The 18,491-nt window shown below is 55.3% G+C and overlaps 1 protein-coding gene across 16 annotated transcripts in view; it reads right to left on the reverse strand.

The window, feature by feature from the left end:
• CROCC2 (ciliary rootlet coiled-coil, rootletin family member 2) overlaps window positions 1–18,491 on the reverse strand; it is a 65,167-nt gene that overhangs the window by 33,471 nt on the left and 13,205 nt on the right. For all 16 annotated transcript variants that reach the window (XR_012123369.1, XR_012123372.1, XR_012123368.1 and 13 more), the window contains 12 exons: window positions 18,320–18,485; window positions 15,416–15,519; window positions 14,639–14,836; window positions 13,394–13,490; window positions 13,224–13,313; window positions 12,903–13,109; window positions 12,455–12,654; window positions 10,666–10,839; window positions 10,114–10,258; window positions 9,693–9,839; window positions 9,252–9,419; window positions 3,066–3,259 (listed from right to left, as the gene is read on the reverse strand). Coding sequence is in view for 10 of the 16 variants with exons in the window: in XM_073217804.1 (XP_073073905.1) it covers window positions 3,066–3,259; window positions 9,252–9,419; window positions 9,693–9,839; window positions 10,114–10,258; window positions 10,666–10,839; window positions 12,455–12,654; window positions 12,903–13,109; window positions 13,224–13,313; window positions 13,394–13,490; window positions 14,639–14,836; window positions 15,416–15,519; window positions 18,320–18,485 (1,890 nt within the window). In the remaining 6 variants the exon portion in view is untranslated. The remainder of the gene's footprint in view (window positions 1–3,065; window positions 3,260–9,251; window positions 9,420–9,692; window positions 9,840–10,113; window positions 10,259–10,665; window positions 10,840–12,454; window positions 12,655–12,902; window positions 13,110–13,223; window positions 13,314–13,393; window positions 13,491–14,638; window positions 14,837–15,415; window positions 15,520–18,319; window positions 18,486–18,491) is intronic.

Below are 18,491 nucleotides of genomic sequence, written 5' to 3' on the forward strand. Positions count from 1 at the left end.
AAACTTAGAACCATAAAAACAGAATAAAACACAGAAAGGTATTTTTTAGTCTTCTTATGCAAGAAACAAGATCCAGAAGGTAAAAATAAAGTGACCAACAGAACTAAATACAGTTAAAGAGAGGGCGAGGGATCTTTTGTACAGAAAAGACTCCACAAACCAACTTAAGGGACGGACTTGGAGAAAAAATCTGCACTAAATATGCAAAGGGTGAATATCCATCATACCGAAGAGCTCCTACTGATCGGTGACAGCGAGTCAATGGATCCCACAGAAAAAACAAGAACAAATGCTTGTTGTTCACAAAGAAAACACAAATATTGAATAAACAGGAAACGCGCTCAGCCTTCCTGGTACTCAAGGAGAGTCAAATCACAATCATTAAGTGTTGCTGAGCACCGTCAGATTAGCGTAAGCTCAAAATAATAATATACAGTGTTGGCAAGGGTGGAAGGACCGTTTTCTTTGGTTTTTGGGGGGGAGGGGCTGAGGAATTTCAAAACTCTGGCTGTGCTATCTTTGAGCCAGCAATTCCACTTCCAGGTGTCAGTTCTGTAGGAAAATACATGAACCCACAATGTGTGTACAAGAATATCCACTGTAGCTTCAAAGAGGGTATTAATCGGACTCCACGTCAATGCTGTAAGTGGCAAAATGTTTTAGTGATATGGTGCATCTTGTCTGTTGTTAATGAGGATGAGGAAACTGTCCTCTCCTGCGGTGGGAAGAGCCACCCCGAAAGCAGTCCGCCTGGACAGAGCTGCGCCTGCAGCGTGACCGTTCACACAGAAACAGCCTGCACTGGGTCTCTGTGTGCACAGAGACGCTCAGAAAACACCCGGGATGATACACAGCAGAGCCCATCTCTGCAGAGGGTGAGAAAGTGGCCGAAGTGGTTGTCAGAAGACAGCCAATCCCTCACCCGTCAATGGGCCAGTGACCGTGTTCTAGTGGTCACTGCGCTCTCCCTGTGCTGGGTGATGCACGGTGAAAACAATACACCACAGATGCTCAAACAGTGACGCCCGCAGGAACACACAAATAGCAGACATATCCCACGAGCCCGTGACACAGGGAGGACCATGGGGACCTCACCCGCCCTAACAGGACCCCAGTCTCACACGGTCTCCCTGCTGCCACCTTTCTCAGGGGTGGCTTATGCCAACACCTCCCAGGGCCCCTAATGTCTGCAAAGCCCAGAAGCTTCACTTCTCTGACACCCAGGCCCCCTTCGGGTCCCTACCCTGTAAGTGCCCACTCCCTGCACCAGCCACGTGCTCCCCAGCCTAGGTGCTTCCCAGCTCTGCACGTGGAGAGTCCCCATTCTCTGCCCAGATGCCTGCCTGTCCCTCTGGGAGAAGCAGCCTCTGCTGCTTGTCCATCAGGAACTTCACCAGGAGGCCTGGGAACCTAAGGGGGTGCAGTCCCTTCTTCTGCAGAAGCTGAAGAGCATTCCAGCCTGCTGGCGTGCAGGCCCAGCACCACCAGCACGGGTGCAGGTGGGGTGCGGTGGGGACCCCAGACCATCTCGCAGGCAGCGTCTCCCCATGCACCTGTCCCTGAACTGAGCGTCTCTCTGGCGCCCCAGCCTTGGCAGGGCCTGGTGGGGGGGCCAGAGGACCCTGAAGTCTGGGGTGCCCCGTCAAACAGGTCGACTATGGGAGCGGGAGCAGAAGTGAACAGCTGGAGCAGGACTTCTCAGGCCTCATGCTCGCCAACAGTACCTGGGAGCTCACTGAAACAGCGGTGGCCAGACCCTCTGGCCCCAGCAAACCAGCCAGATAAACACACCATGTGCATCCGGTGTATTTCACCCCTTCTAGATGCTCCCCCTAAGTCCCAAGCATCCCTGGAGGCTCAGGCTGGTCATCGTGAAGCGCTGTTTAGCAGGAGAGAGACTCTGTCTGGGGGCTGCAGGGCTCCCGCACGTAGAGGCCCTGGGTGCAGGCAGGACTGAGTCTCAGGGACGGTTGTGGCTGGTAAAGCCTCTGACCAGGGCCCGTGATCCAGGCAGCAAATCCTGGCAAGAGTATGGGTCCCTCGTCCCCTGCTTTTCCGAGTGCCCACGGGGCCTGGGAAGGGGGGCGGGCAGGACCCTGGGACCTCCACTCCTGCCAACCCAGAGCAGCCCCCATCAGCTTTTCCTTCCTGATTTCTGTGCGAGCTGGCATTTGCAGGAGACGTTTGCCTGTGAAGGTGTCCCAGGACCTGGGACTCAGAGGGTTCTCATGACCCCCAGATTCTGGAATTCCAGGAGGAAATAAATATTTTCTACAAAGATACTTAGCTGTTCCTGAGAAGAGCCCACAAGGTGTAGAAAGCCACCAGCTTTCTGATTTCCAGAGAGGCCGCGGGACCCGCTCAGCTCACCCGGCAGCAGTACAGGACGCCTCTGCTCTCGGGTACCAGTGCCCACCCACGTCTTCGGGAAATGAACCACAGTGGCCTTTGGAGCTCACCCTGCCCCCTCTTTAGCCTCATGGTTCCCTGGGGCTGACACTGCCCCAGCTCCAGGCATGGGCATGTGACCTCAGACTGCCACTCTGAGCCCTGCGACTCCCAAGGCGGATCACGCTGGTCAATGGCAGGAGCTCTTCCTGGCCCTGTGTCCGCTGGAGCGGGAAGCCTGGAGGGGCTGCTGGCCATCTGGCCCCCTCACCCCGAGCCCACCCAAGGGTGACATCTCCTCAGACTCGAGCAGCACTGAGGGGAGAGAGGCAAGGTCCTGAGGGCATTGTGGGAACACCCGGATGCAGCCTTGCCTGAAGCCATTTGTGCCCTGAACTTCTCAGACCCATGAACAAGGTGTTCCCTGGCTGGCCGCTGCTGGTCCCAGCTGGGCCTCCTCTCTCAGGAAGGCCTCCCAGGGCTTTCACTGGATTCACTTCTTCTAGATGCTCCCCCTGCCCACGAGCCCTGTTTGCCCCTTACTCGCAGCCTGTCTCCCAATTAGATATATTTGCCCGGCCCTCCAGTTGCCAAGGGAGTGTCTGATCCCTGCCACACTGCGGGCTCTCTGAGGGTAAAGCCATCCGGACACACCCCATCGGCGGGCCCCCTGGCACCTGAGGTCAGCTGCCTCCTCAGCAGCGAGCTGACCCCGTCTCTCTAGAGCATCCTGCTTAGCCAGCAGCCGGGCCTGCTCCTCAGACAAAGCCTCCTTCTCGCGCAGGGCGCCCTGGAGCGTGTCCATCTGGGCCGCCTGGTCCTGCAGGCTCTGGGCCAGCTGCTCCTGCAGGTCCTGTTTCTTGCATGTGACCTGGAGGAGGGGGAAGGGAAGAGCTCAGCAGAGAGAGAGAGAGCGGGTCTCCTAAGGGAAAAGAAGCCATTTCCTGCAGGATGCCATGGAAGGAAGGGGTACAGGCGCATTGGGGCCCAGCGGAGGGATACCCCGCTCTTGCGACCATGACAGGGTACCTGTGCCGAGTACTCCGGGCAGGAGACGGCCGCCAATCCAAACGGGGACCTTGGCTGGGCCGCAAGTATGTGGGGGGCAAGAAACACCACACAGAAATGGCAGCAGAAGGTGACAGAGGACCAGATCATTGTAGACTAATACTTCCATCAAGAATGTCACAAAAATCTAGACAAACATGTCACGGAAATCCACACGAGGCCTCAGAGAGCTGTGGAGGTGGCTGGGACGGGGGTAGTCGAGGCCCGGGGGAGAGCGGGCGGGGGCACCCCGCCACGCAGTGCCTCTTCTCTTCTCGGAGCACTTAAACATCTCGGCTGAGGAACTGAGAAGCCAAGGAGAACTTCTGGCAGCACTAGGGCCTTAAGGGTGCCAGTCGAGTTCAGAGCCACCATAGCAGAGAAGCCTTGATACACACCCAGGTTGCTAGTTATCTTCACAGAAGGGCTTCAGCCTGGAAGGGGTGGTGAGCCAGAAATGGGGCACCCCACATAAAACCGAAGCCCAGGTTCGGATCATCTCGGGCATGGGTCGCAGTGGTCATTGAGCTTCACTGCCTGCCCGAATCAAGAGTAAATCCTCTCTGAAAGAACGGCATCAAGACCCTCAAATCACTTCTACAATTTTTATATATGATATTTGGCATTTAATCAATATTATCAGGAATATTGGGAGATATGATCATATAGCAAAACCACATGTAAGAACATAAACACAAATACCTCCCTGCTCCCTTGGTTATCCAAGTACTTATCAGAAACAGACTTTAAAATAGTTGTTATTAAATGTTCAAGAAGATGGATGGCAAGATACAGAATTTCACAATAGAACTAGAAACTAAATATAAACAACATAATTTAAATACAATACCCAACATTAATAAATATATGGGTTCAATGGTAGATTAGACAGAAGATTAATAATCTGGAAGACAGAGAGAAGAATGTGTTCAGACTGAATCATGAAGAGAAAAAAAGATGGAAAATGCAGAAAAGAGCATAATAGACATATAAGAAAAGGTAACAAGGTCTAACACACATACAATTAGAGTTTCAGAGGGAGAGGAGAGAGCATATTTGAGCAGATATTGAACTTTCCAAATCTAATAAAATACATCAAGCCACAGATTTAAAAAGCCATAATCCTCCAAAAGGATAAATACAAAGCAAATGTCACATAGATACAGCTTAGTTAACTTTCTGAATACCAAAGCTAAAGAAAAATATTTTTAAAAATCAGAGGCGAAGAACCACACATTACCTTTAAATGAACAAGACAGACACTTGATTTCCAAATACAACAATGAAAGTCAGAGGACAGTGGCATAAACTCATCAAAATGCCAAAAGAAAATAATGGCCTATCCTGGTATTCCATACCTGGTAAAAACATTCTTCAAACACAAAGACCAGAACTTTCTGCTTTTGATAATGCTGAAGTAGATTGTTGAAGACCAACCCTTTCACCTAGATCAGCTAGAAAATCTGTATAATGTACCTCCAACATGTCTGCATGAAGGTCTCAGAGATGCCAAGGGAGCCAAGACCCAAGGGGGCTCAGCTACTGAGAGACATGGATTAAAGTGAGCCCGACATTCTACCACAGACTTCCCCTTGAGGTACCTGCCAGCTCCTAGGCAGCACAGTGCCCAGAGCCTCGGGGGCCAAGGATAAAGCCTTAGCTGACAGGCTGGGGACTTAACCTAGGGCAGCGGCAGGCCTGTGAGACTGGGGAGTCACAGCATGCAGTCCAGAGCTATGAAGGGAGCTGGTGCGGGAGAGTTTAAGAGCTCAGAAAGGAGGGGGAGTCTGAGATTGTGTGTGTGTGTGTGTGTGTGTGTGTGTGTTTAATGATACTATTTTTAAAAAATAACTCACAGAAAGTATAGGGCCAAGGGACTATAAATCTGAATGAAAAGTGGCAGCTGAGGATCTGGAATTCAGATAGAACTTTGGACAGTCTTGTAGAATTGAGAAAAAAAATTAAACACCCAAAATGTCCAGTTAGGAACACAGGAGAGTTATGCTATACCTTGGGGTAAACCAGAAATATATTGTTCCTCACAAAAGACTGAAACCCAGTTACAAATGGGCTAAATTCAAGACTGGATAAAGGTGACCTGCACCTACTCTGATTTCTCAAGATCAAAAGCAAATTCCCTCTGGAAGTTGATATTTTTCAGAGCTTCAAATTATCTCTACAAAAACATAACATCTGTTATTCTATAAAAATTGTTAAGCATACCAGGAGGTAAGACCAAACAACTGAAAACCAAGAGGATCAAAGACAATAGAAAGAGACCCATTAGGTGGTTCAGATATTGGAGTTTTCAGAAAAAAGGCTTGAAAAAGATTGTAATTAATATGTTCAAGAACATATCTGGGAAGATAATTTTGTCAGATAACTGAAATGTGCATGTGCATGCGTGTGCGTGTGTGTGTGTGCGTGTGGTTAAAATGACCATTTAAAACAAAAATGTAGGCTTTATAGCAATGCATATAGAAATAATACATATAACAACAAGAGCACAAAGGACAGCAGAGATAAACATATGGTTGTAAGGTTCTTAAATTATTTGCGAAGTAGTATAATATTATTTGAATATTAACTATGCATATCATGATTTTAGAGTAATTAGTAAAATAATAATGAAAAGAAATATATCTGAAAAAATCAGTAAAGAAAATAAAACAATACTAAACAAATATGCAACTAACTGAAAAGAAAGCCAGAAAGGAAGAATGTAAAAAAAAAAACTTTTTTTAATGATACAAATAGAAAACAGATGCTGACATGGTGAACTTAAACCCAGCATATCAATGGTTACATTAAATGTAAATGGTGTAAATGCATCAATTAAAAGGTAGAGATGGGCAGAGTAAATATAAAAGCAAGACCCAACAATATACTTTTTACAAGAAACACACTGTAAATATACATACAGAGACAAATTCAAAGTAAATGTATGTAAAGTATACATCATGAGAACACTTAGCATAAAAAAGTTGATGGGGCTATATCATTATCAGAAAAAGCAGGCATCAAGATAATTCAAAATATATGAGCCAAATGCTGACAGAATTAAAGGTAGAAATAGACAATTCCACAATGATAGATGGAGATTTTGATGCCCTTCTGTCACTGATAGAACAAGTAGACAGAAACAACCAGCCAAATAAATAAGACAAACAACAACAACAAAAACCCCAGCAAGGACATAGAAGATCTAAACACTATCAAGTATGATTGATATTTATAGACACAACATTCACCAGCATCATAATACACATTCTTTTCACATGAACATGGAATGTTCAAAAAGATATACAATAGGCTGGGCCATAAAACAGGCCTCAATACATTTAAATCCATTTAAAAAATATGGGAGTGTTTTCTGATCATAATGGCACTATATTAGAAATGGGTAACAGATATTTAGAAAACCTCTATATTTGGAAAATAGGCAAAATACATCTAAATAATTCGCGGGTCAGAAGAAATCACATAGAAAATGAGAAAATAGTTTGAACTGAATGATAATAAAAACACAAGCCAAATTATTAGCATGCAAAAGAAAAAAGAACCACAAAAGTAAATAGGAAATCTGAATAGTCCTGAATCTGTTAAATAAATTGAATTATCAAAACTTTTCTCACAAAGAAAACTCCAGACTCAAATTACTTTGCTAGTGAATTCTACCAACATTTAAGAAAGAAATAACACCAATTTTAGAACACTTTCAGGAGACAGAGGCGGAGAGAGCACTTCCCAACTGATTTTATGAGGCCCTGATTCCAGATCTGACAAAAACTTCTTGAGAAAAGAAAATTGCAGACCAATATTCCTCATGAATACAGATGTAAAAATCCTTAACAAAATATTATGAAATTGAATCTAAAAATATATAAAATCATTGTTAAGTTATGACCACGTAGGGTTTATCTTAGGCAAGCAAAGTTGGTTCAACATTTTAAAAATTAATCAATATAATTCACCACATTAATAGAATAATGGGGAAAATGATATGGTTACCTTTATAGATACAGAAAAAACATTTGACGGATTTCAAAGCGCATTCATGGTGCATTATCCTCTCAGCACATGAGGAATGAAAGGGGACATCCTCAATCCGATAAGGGGCATCTATGAAAAGCCTACAAACAACACCACACTTAAGGGTGAACTATTGAATTCTTTCTCCACAATTGGGTGGAAGAACGGCCACTCTTATCACTACTTCTCAACTTTCTTCTGCAGGTCGTTAGCCAGCACATTAAGAAAAGAATAAATAAAACACATGGAAATCAGAAAGGTAAAAAACCCCGTTATTATTCAGATTGTTTTTAAACTTGTTAAAATGGACTTTGCCAAAGTTAAATTTTTTTGCCCATCAAAAATACCATTAAGAAAACACACAGGCAGGTCGCAACCCTGAGGAAAATATTCATGGTACATCTGCCTGACAAAGTACTTGTATCCAAGATAAATGAACTACATATCCATAACCAAGCACAAGCACCTAACAAAATACGCGCGAATGACTTGAACAGACACCTGATGAAATACAGTATATGAATACCCAATAAGCACATGAAAATGGGCTCAGTCGTCTGTTATCAGGAAAATGCAAATTAAAACCAAGTGGTATATGACTTTACACTCACAGAAAAGCTAAAAAATAACAACAGATGATACCAAATGCTGACAAGGCCAAGGAGCAGCTGGAAGTCTCCCGGGGTCTTGGTGGTGAAGTAATGTGACCACTTTGGAAGATGGCTCAGCAGTTTCTTATAAAGCTCAACACGAACCTAACCAATGACTCCGTGATTTCACTCCTATGTATTTACTCAGGAGACATGGGAATATATGTACATGAATGTTCAAAGCAGGTTTGTCCATACAGCTCCAGATGGAAACAACCCAAATGGCCAGCAGCAGGTTCCTGGGTTAACAAGTGTGGTATTGGCACACAGTGGAATATTACTATGCAGGCAACAGGAAGGGCCCTTGGACACCTACCATGCAGATGACTCAAAGATTTCATGCTGAGAGAAACCAGACACTAAAGAGTATTACTCTATGACACCATTTACAAGAAGTTCTAGAACAGGGGAAGCCAGTCCAAAGTGCTGCACGTGACAGCAGGGGGTGCCAGGGGTGGAGGCTGGAGGGGCACGTGGCGGCCCCTGAGCTGGTGGAGGCATTCTACTCTCCACCTCAGTGGCGGCTCTACAGGTGCACGCAATTGTCAGAGCTCGCAGAACTGCACCACGATTCACAGTCATACTTCAGTTTAAGAAGAGAGGAGACATAACCAGAAGAGGGACAGGACAGAGTCTGAGAGGCTGGAAGAGGCTGTGCTGAGTCCCAAAGGTGATGGAGCCACGGAGTCTGGATGCTACCAGAGGCCCACGGCCGCAGGGCAGGGTCTCCACGTGGCCCAGGCCAGGACTGCAGAAGAGCTAAACTGGGTCTGAGCAGCGCAACAGAGGGTCTGCGTCCCTGGGAGATTTGGGAGCCGGTGCTTGGATGCACGTGCGGCTCAGGAAGGAGAACAACGGGACGAAGCAGAGGCGGTGAGGCCCTGCAGCCCTGAGGGTGCACGACCACGGGCCCGAGGTTCTGGGTTCCCTGAGGGGCAGAGCCCAGCCCCGGCACATGGGGAACGCGACTGACAGAAACGTTCTCTGCACATCCCTTCCCCATCCCCTGCCCCACCCCACCAGCCATGTCAGGCAACTCTGCAGTTAGCAAGCACAGGTGCGGACGTCCTAACGGGGCCTGTGGCCCATCCACACCCAGAGGCAGGTGGGGACCAGGAGCCCCGCAGACCTCACCTGCTCCAGCTGCTCCTCCAGGCGCCCGCAGGCCTGCAGCAGGCCCTTCCGCTCGGCCCGCACCAGCTGCAGCTGCTGCTCGGCGTTCGCCAGCTGCTCCCGGGCACCTGCCTGCTCCTGCTCCAGTGCCTTCTGCTGCTCCCGCAGCTGGTCCCGCTCCTGCTCCAGCTGCCCCCAGGGGGAGGGAAGGGGTCTGCGTCCTTACCCTGGGCACCCATGGACTGGCCATCTCTGTTCTGGGCCGCCCCATGGGGCATGGCCTTCCCACCCTCAGCCTAGCCAGGGCCAGCAGACTCCCTGTCCCTCTGTGGGCCTCTCGGACCCCAAACCAGGAATGGACAAGATGGGGGTGGGTGGGTGACTCAAAGAGCCTGGGCTTGGAGGCCAGGGCTGGGACACCCTCACAGCCACAGGGGCGGGCAAGGCTCAGGGTCATCGCACCTGCAGGACCAGGAGGTTCAGGGTGCCCTTGTCCTGGGCCAGCCCCTCTGTCAGGGTGGCCATCTTGGCCAGGGAGTCCCTTTGCTTCACCCCCTCTGCCTTCAGCCGGGCGGTGAGCAGTTCCAGGTCAGCATTGCTGGACTCCACCTGGGGCAGCGAGGGTGGGCAGCCGTCACCCCAGGACCCCAGGGAAGGGCTCTCAGATTCACGGGCAGAGCCTTCCCACAGGGCGAGGTGTTGGTGCCGGGCAGGGAGTGAGCCCAGTGTCTCAGAGGCGTGTAAGTGGAGCTCCGGGTGGGACAGGGTCCCACAGTGGGGTGGCCTGTGGGGTAGGCATGGCCAGCAGCTACAGAGGACAGGCGGGTGCCCACTGGCTGGTGCCCGAGGAGGCCCAGGCAGGTGGGGGTGGGCGGCAGCGTACCCGGGCCAGGGTGCTGCGCAGACCCTCATGCTGGCCCTCCAGGATGTCCCTCTGTAGCTGGGCTGCGCTCAGGGCCTCCCGGGCTGACACCAGCTCCTTCCTGAGCCCCGAGACCTGCTCCTCCAGCTGTTCCAGGCGCCCCCGACTGAGGGCAGAGGATGACATCACCTCAGGGCAAGACAGGGCCGCCTCCCAGGGCCTGGCGGGCAGGCGACTGCCTGCGACCCCCTCCAAGCCCAGGAGCGCTGGCCGCTGGCAGGTCCTGAGGGCACAGCGGGCACTGAGTGCCTGTTTCTGGGCTGGCATGCCTGGCCCAGGAGTGGGTGCTCACAGGCTGGGGGCCCCGCCCGCTGGGCCTGGGGTGGGCTTGCCCAGAGGGCTCTGGCGGGAGGCTGGAGTGGCTGTCTGGGTGTGGGGAGTCCAGGTAGCCTCTTACCCCTTGTTGGGTGCCCCAGTCCCCAGATGAGACTGGGAAGGAGGCGGACCCACAGCAGATGGGGGCTCCAAGGCCAGGGGGGCATGACGGGCGCTGCCAGCCCCCCGCCGGCCCACCTGGTCTGCAGCTGCGTCCTGCCCTGCAGCACCAGCTCCTCCTTCTGTTCTGCGCACAGCTGGAGGCTCCTCCGCAGCTCGGCACTGGTGGCCTCTAGCCGCTGCTTCTCCACGTCGCGGGCAGCCACCTTTCCCCTCAGCTTCTCCACGGCTGACTCCAGAGCCCTCTTTTCCCTGGGAGCAGGGCATGGGGGCGGAGAGCCAAGGGACCCTCTCTGGGCACAGAGGGTGGGCAAGGCAGGGTGGGTGCTGGCTTGTGGAGGCCTCTCAGGACAGGAGCTCAGGGAAGCGTGGGCAGGAAGGAGGAAGATACGGCCACCAGGCTGGCCTCAGAGGTGGGAGGCCCCCAGCCAGCTTGTCCCCCTCTGGCGGTCCTGTGGGAGCCCCTAAAGCACTGGGGTATCTTGGCCCCTGGTGTGTCCCAAGCTCAGCTCTGTGCTGCCTGCAGGCCACGCTCAGCCAGAACTCGGCTGGAAGGCAGGGGCCACTCCCGGCCCGGTGCCCTCCCCAGCTCCACGGGGCAGCTCCACGGGGCTCTGCGGCCCCTGAGATCTAGCGCCCTTGTGCAAAGCGGTGCTCAGGGTCTGGCCGCTCCCGAATCCTCCCTGCATGTCACCCACCAGCCGAGACTGTGAACCTCAGCTGCTCCCGAGTCCCAAGGCCTGCAGCTCACAAATCGCCCCTGCACCTGGGTCCTCCTCCCCATGCTGAGGGCCCACCTGCCCCCAGGGCACTGCAGCTCGCCCCCGCAGCAGGCAGACCTGCCCTTCCAGGCCTTGGGCTGGAAGGCGCACGCTGCCCCATGCCCCAGGGCTCCTGCCGCCCTCCGATTCTGGTGGTGGTGGGGCCCCTTCCTGCCTCACCTGCACTCAGTGAGGTGCAGCTCTGCGCTCCACCCGCCTCTGTCCTGTCTCCCTGGGAGGCCCTCCCGCCCTCCCACTCTCCCAAACTCCTGTGCTCCTACCCCGGGGGGGTCCCAGGACCCACACTGTGCCAGGCAGAGATGCCCTGCTCCAACCTCTTTGCCCCTACCAGGGTCTCTCGAGGTGGCACTGGGACTAATTTTCCATGGACCTCCCGTCCCAGTGGAGTGACCACCAGGCCTCCAGGGAGGAGCCGCCGGGGGACTGCTGCGGTCCCCCCAGGGTGAAGGAACGCAAGCACGGGAGGTGGGCACTGCCCCTCCCCCTGTTCCTGCAGGAGGCCTCCTGAGCCACCAGCCCGCACCCGTCACCCTCAGCCAGCCTCCTGCTCAGGCCGCCCGCGGATCTGGGGAGCCCCACCGAGCCTACCACCCAGCACTGTAAGTCCCGGGGTTCTCGCCCCACACCCCTACTCCCACCAGCGCAGTAAGACGCGCAGTCACGGCTGAGCGCACCATGGACCGCCAGATCCACAGGACGCGCCAGCAGGGCATGCGGACCACCAGGGCATGGGGAGGAAAGGGAACTGGGGGTGTTCGGGCACCGTTTCTGTGGGATGGGGGAGTCATCCTAGGAGCCAGGCAGGGGGCTGGGAAGGGCCAGGAGGGGAGTGTGGGAACGGTGCTAGGCTGGCGGCAGCTCGGGGTGCAGGCCACGGAGGCAGGGCACCTGCTCAGCCTGGGCTCTGGGAAGCCCAGGTGGGCTCAGGGTGGGAGAGGGGCTCGGCATGGGCGGGGGTAGGGGACACCTTGCCAGGAGTGGCTCCTGTCTGGGAGACGGGCGCTCCGCCTTCATGCTGGAAGGCCTAATGAGGGGAAGGCCCCAGGCTGGGACGGCCCCATGCCACCTGCCCACCCTCTGGTCACCTGCCCAGGAGCTTGCTGGACGCCTGGCAGCGCTGTGCCTCCCGGCTCTGTGCCTCCAGCCTGCCCAGGAGGTCCCCGTGCTCCCGCACCCGCTCTTGCAGGAGGCTCTTGGAGGCCCGCAGCTCCTGCTGGCTCTCGGACAGCTGCTCCCGGAGCCCAGCCGCCTCCTCCTGAGAGGCCTCGAGCCGCAGGCGCAGCTCCTGTCCGGGGTGGGGGCACATTGAGTCCCCTCTGGCCTGGGCAAGCCTCTGACCAAGGACTCCTCCAGAAGGGTACACTTAAGAGTCCGAGCCCCCTTCCTGGGGAGGCCCTGTGGAGGCCAGGTGCTTGGCCCACCTGGTTGAGCCACAGGCAGGACCCGTAATGGCACCTATCATGGCTTTGTCCCTGGTGGGGACCAGGGAACAGCTGTGCCTCTCGTGCCCTGGGGGGCACTGTGGCCACCCACCTGCTCCAGCCGCTGTCTCCTCTCAATGGCTGCCTGCACGGCCTGCAGTGCACAGTCCAGGGTGGCCGGGGAGCTGGCCCGTGGTGGAGACAGGCCCGAGTGCAGGGACACGGTGCATGGTGGCCTCCTCAGTCGGCCCTGCCCCTCCTCACCCTCAAGGCTGCTGCTGTGCAGCAGCTCCGGGCACACTGCGTCTGCCTGGGCCACCTTCCGGGTGCAGAGAGGAAGCTCAGGACTCTGGCCAAGCAGGGACCTTGCAGGCCTCAGGGTAGCTGGGCCTGTGGGGTTCATCCCTGCTCGACCAGGGAAATGGGCCCGCACCTTCGTGATGCTGTTCAAGACATGCCACAGGGATTCGACTTCATCCTTTAAGTCGCCCACCGCCAGCTGGCCTCCACTGCGCCGCGCCTCCTGTGGCCAGGGCAGACTCCTCAGTGAGGTGGGCGCTTGTCCCCCACCACACAGCTGCTGCTCTTCCCGGCCCCACGCACCAGGTTCTGAACTTCTGTTTCGAGGTGAGAGATGGTTCTCTCCTTCCTGGAGTTTTGCTCTGTGAGCTTGTCCACCAGCTGTGTCTGCTCAGAGAGTCTGGAGAAAAACTGGGGGGTGTCACGGCAGGGCCATGAGGGCAGAGGACAGAGGGCAGAGTGGGGAGGGCCCTGAAGATGAGCCGGCTGTGCCCAGACTCCTCTGGTGCTGTCTTGCCCGCTGGCACTGACCACTGACCACCTCTGTCTGAGTGGGCCTTGGTGCCTCATTGGATCAGAGCCTCTCTCCTAGAACCTTCAATGGCTCTCACTTTCTCTGGAGTAAAGCTCAGACTCCTAGTTCAGCATTCAGGACCCCCACCCCCACCCCAACTCAAGGTCCAGCTTCATGGCCAGTGGCTTCCTGAGGCTCTGCCCCGTCCTTAGGCCATGGCAGGTGCCGCGCTGACCCGTGGGCCTCCAGCACAGGTGCGACCTCTGCCTGAACACCTCTACCATCATAAGTCTAATGATCAGCTACTGTCCCTTCCTTTCCAGGAGCTACCTTCTTCTCAAGGACTCCTGGGTCTCCCTTCCTGTGGCCCCAGAGAACTGAGCGCAGGCTCTGGGGTGCCACCCTGCAGGTGGCACTGGACCATTCAGCACCCCTAGGTCCCCATGGTGGTCCTTCAGGGCTGGGTTGGGGAGTTTGGCTTGCTCCCGCCAGCCTGGCAAGGAGAAGCCTAGGTCCTGTGGAATCTGGCTGCACGGCTGGCAGGTTCAGCCTTTACTGGGGAGCTGTCTCCCCATTTCCTGCATCCGAGCTTGGGTCGTGGGGTCTGCTCCTGGCCTTGTGTGCTCACTCTGGGTTCACAGACCCCAGCTGGGCCTGGTCTCATGTGCACCAGGAGGGGCCCTGGGTCCCTCCCATCAGCTTCTTAATCAGTTCACCTCCAAACAAGCACCCACCCGTGGAAGAATGTGTATTGGGGCCTGGCGGCAGCCATGAGTAAAAGTGGGCAGGTGTCCCTTGCAGCACTCCCTTGGGCCTCCTGGGGAAGGCTAAGGGCATCCGGGCCATCTGCCTTCAGGAACGTCATGCAGCCACTGGGAGACTGATTGAGAACCATGTGCACAACAAGGGACCGGGCACGATCAGGGAGCAGGGCTGTGCAGAGCCGCCTGCTCAGAGCCTGCAGCTACCCAGGGGTATGGGCTGCCTCCCTCTGGCCTCCACCTGCCCTCGCCTGCCTGACCCCAGGTGCCCACCTGGCCTGGAGGGCCACCTTCTCCGCGTCCCAGCGGCCCTGCAGTTGCAGCATGTCCTGCACCTTGTCCCGCAGCCGCTGCTCCAGGGCGCTGTGGGCACTGCCGGCCGCCAGCCGCAGGCTGGAGTCAAGGTTCAGGCAGGCCGTGTGCAGGCGCCGTGCTGTCTTGGCAGCATCTGCTTGCATGTCAGCAAGACCCCTGGAGGACAAAGGCGGCAGCCCCAGCTGAGACTCGGGGCGTTCTGTGGGCTCCCGCTGGAGAGGCAGGGTGTGGCCCCATCGGGCCTGCTCCCAGCAGCAGACCCCTCCCCTGCCCCCCTCAGGAGATGCTCCTACGTGCAGCACCACCTGTCCCTCCTTCAGCTGGGAGAAGTGAGCGGGGGGTGGCCAGGCCAGATGCGAGGGGCTGTCCGCCTCGAGCAGGACACTGATGCACACGTGTGCATCAAGGGCCATAGGACAGACCTGTGTAAGGTGCCTGGCAAGTGCTGCAGGGACCCAGAAGCCCCGTCCGTGTGGACGCCCCTCTGCAGCGACCCCTCCCTGGCCGCCCTGCCCTCATCTGCCCTTCGCACCCCTGCTGCGTTGCTGTGTCTTCTTGCCCTCCCCCACTGCCCATCCTTCCCACCTCCCCACCACTCCCACGGGACCAACCCCAGGCCCAGACAGGGCTGTGTGGGGCTCGTGAGCCAGAACTGAGCACCATGAGGAGCCAGAGGGCAGTGCCAGGCCACCCCCGGCTGCCCCACCCCTCCCCGAGGAGCCGCCAGGTGCCCACCTCTCGGTGGCTTCACGCAGCTCAGCCAGGTGTGCCCGGAGTGCTGTGACCTGTCTCCACAGCAGGAGGATGTTCCGGTGCCCTGCCAGGCATACACCCCGGGTCTGAAAGCAAGAGCTTTGTGTCCACCTCAGGTGGAGGCTGAAGGGCTGGGAGGGGTGTGGAGTCCTGTGCCCCCACCCACCTGCACAGCCCAGAGCCGGGTGTCCTGCTCCACAGTGGAGCAGACCCAAATAGCCTGCCCTTCTGCAGCCAGCCCGTGTCCCCGCAGCCCATAACTTATTTTCTGGAATAATGCAAATCCTCTGCCCCTGGGACCATGACCCAGCCAGCTTCTGCCCAGGATTGGCCCCCGTCAGCCCCCGGCTGGGCTGGGGCCCCAGCAGCTCTGGGGGGGTGGTGGCCTTTTCCTCCTCAGGGACCCAGGGGGCAGCTTGTTCTCCAGGAGGGCTCGGGACACCCAGGTGTGGGGGATCTTCCTGGGCAGGTGGGGAGGCCACCAGCTGAGACAAGATGGGCTGGGGAGGCAGGGTGGAGGGTGGGGCGGAGAGGGAGCAGCACGTGGGCAGCCTCGCGGGGAGCTGCACGGAAGCCCAGAAGGTCCTGAGTCCCTACACTACCTCCTCGGGCCCTGACTGGGCTGTGCCCTGGCTGCTGACCTCCAGGGACCCTGAGGTCACCAGCAATCCTGCGCATCCCAGGCCCCACTGCCCACATTGCCTATTACAGCCCGGCCGGCCAGCTCTGGCGAGTGCACGCACCCCGCTGGTCCTCCAGACCTGCACCCCCACCTCTGCCTTCACAGGCCTTTGCAGTCGCCCTCCCCTGGCCCCCCATCTGAGGTCGCCCCGCTGAGCCCAGGAGTGCTGTGCTGTACAGGGACAGGGCCTGCCCCTTCACGCCCGTTCCCAGAGCCGTCTGTACACTTGCGCCCACCCCCGGCTGCCATCATGATCCCCCAAGGGCCGGGATGAGACACTCCTTCTAGTGACGTGAAGGAGCAGGTGCCCAGTACCTACATGACATACACTAAATTCACAACTTCTTGAGAGCAGAGCTGGGCTGGCCAGGGGACGAGGAGCGTGCAGGCCACGAACGGTGATGCTGGGGGTTTGACACCCATGTAGATAACTTCTTGTCAAACTGAGCAACTTGAGCACATCTCCTTGACCCCAGGAGCCCAGGGACAGAGAAAGAAGCCAGGGCCCACCCAGGGAAGCATCTACTCACACCAGGAAGTGATGTCCCAAAGCTGCAGGCAGTAAGGTGTGCTAGCAGACACACACATGCACACCCACGCTCCACTGCCTGCAGGGCCCCGTAAGGAGGTACAATGGATAGAATGTTTGTGTCCCCACAAATTCACACGTTGAATCCTAGTCCCCACTGTGCCAGTATCTGGAGGTGGGGCCTCTGGAATGGGGTCAGTAGTCTTACAAAACAGCCCCAGAGAGCTTTTTGCTCTGTCCATGTAAGGTTATAGCCAGACCCCCATGAAATCAATGTGTTTACAAGGCCCCCTCCCCCACCAGCCTTGGTATTCTGTTATAGCAGCCTCGATGGACTGAGACAGGAAGGAGAAAAATCTTCCTTGTGCATTTGGAAACACAAGTTAGCCTTTATGCAGTTTTCAGCCTGAACTCCTATAACCCACATAGTTTAAAAAAAAGCAAACCTCAAGCTAAAACTCTACTTCAGGGTGGTCCCAAAGACTGTCAGTGCCCCTTGGCACCCACCAGAAGCAAATGAAAATCCTTTCTGGAATGTAGCACGTTCATTCCGGATTTCAAATGATTTTCACAAGGTTCCAAGAAAATAAGCAGCTTTTTGTTAAAAATGAAAATTAGAAATATCAAAGACACAAGGAAACACAGCACCATGATCAAGAGCTGGCAGAGAGAGTAGAACCTAACCCTGAGGGGCTTCAACTATTAGAATACGAGGCACAGGCCACAACACAACCGCTTCTTAAGATGCATCAACATGTAAATGAGAGGCTTGAAAATATGAGTTAAGAGTAAGACATGTGTTGAATCAGAATTTTTACAGATGAAAAATAAAGTATTTGGAATGTAAGCCAAGGAGGCAGGTTTAACAGAGATTTCTGCAGAAGAGAAATTGATGACCAGGAAGGTAGGTTTGAAAAAATCTTAATATAGACCAGAGTGATAAAAAGGAAGAAAATATGGGCGACTGAGAAGCGTGAGGAGAGCTACGTGCACGGAGCTGGGGAGGGGACAGCACGCGCTCGGGCAGCGTTTACAGAGGTCACGGCTACTTTCCGACTATACTGAAGGGCACAGAGTCCTGATGAGTTCTGAACGGGATAAACAGCACACACTCAGCATGCAGTCGCAGCACAGCACAACGCAGAACACCGCAGCCACGGCAAGATCTCCGAGCAGCCAGGCTGAGAGGCAGGTTACCTCTGCGAGGGGTCAGTCCACACCAGAGGGACTGGGTGCTGACTTCTCGGCAGCAAGGACGGAGGCCAGAGGCCAGGGAAAGGACACTTCACGGTGCCGCCGCCTATGAACATTGCTGACCAGGACAGGGGGAAATGAAGCCCGTGGCAGCCAACACCAAGCTGAGTCCGAGAAGCGGCCCCGGGAGCCCAGCGGCGGGTGATGTGGACAGGCGGGGGCCTGGGCTGAGAGCTCTCCCCAGCTTTTCCCAGGCCCCATGCCCAGAGCCGGGCCACTAGGGACTCCCTGTGCTGGTGAACACAGCTCTCCCCAACCCTGAGGCTGAGGCCACAGGCACGCTGCCCTAACCCCTCGTCAGGAAACCGCAACCAGGTGAGCTGAAGCCGGCTCACCCTCTCCTGGCCCCTGCTGCCCACACACCGCCGCCAGCCACAGGCACTGACAGGACACCCCACCAAAGCATCAAGGCCAGGGGCACCTCTCTCTTGGTCCGGCGCTGTGCCTCCCTCAGCTCCAGCTGGCCCCGTAGACGGAGCACGCGGCCAGTCGTCCTGGCAAGCTCCTCAGCCAGCCTGTCGTTGGCCCTCTTCATGTGCTCCAGCTGCCCCCGGAGGAGGGTGTTCACCTGGGAGAGGCCCGTGCTCCTGGGC

This window comes from Manis javanica, chromosome 12 (genome assembly GCF_040802235.1).
Source record: "Manis javanica isolate MJ-LG chromosome 12, MJ_LKY, whole genome shotgun sequence".
Taxonomy (NCBI): domain Eukaryota; kingdom Metazoa; phylum Chordata; class Mammalia; order Pholidota; family Manidae; genus Manis; species Manis javanica.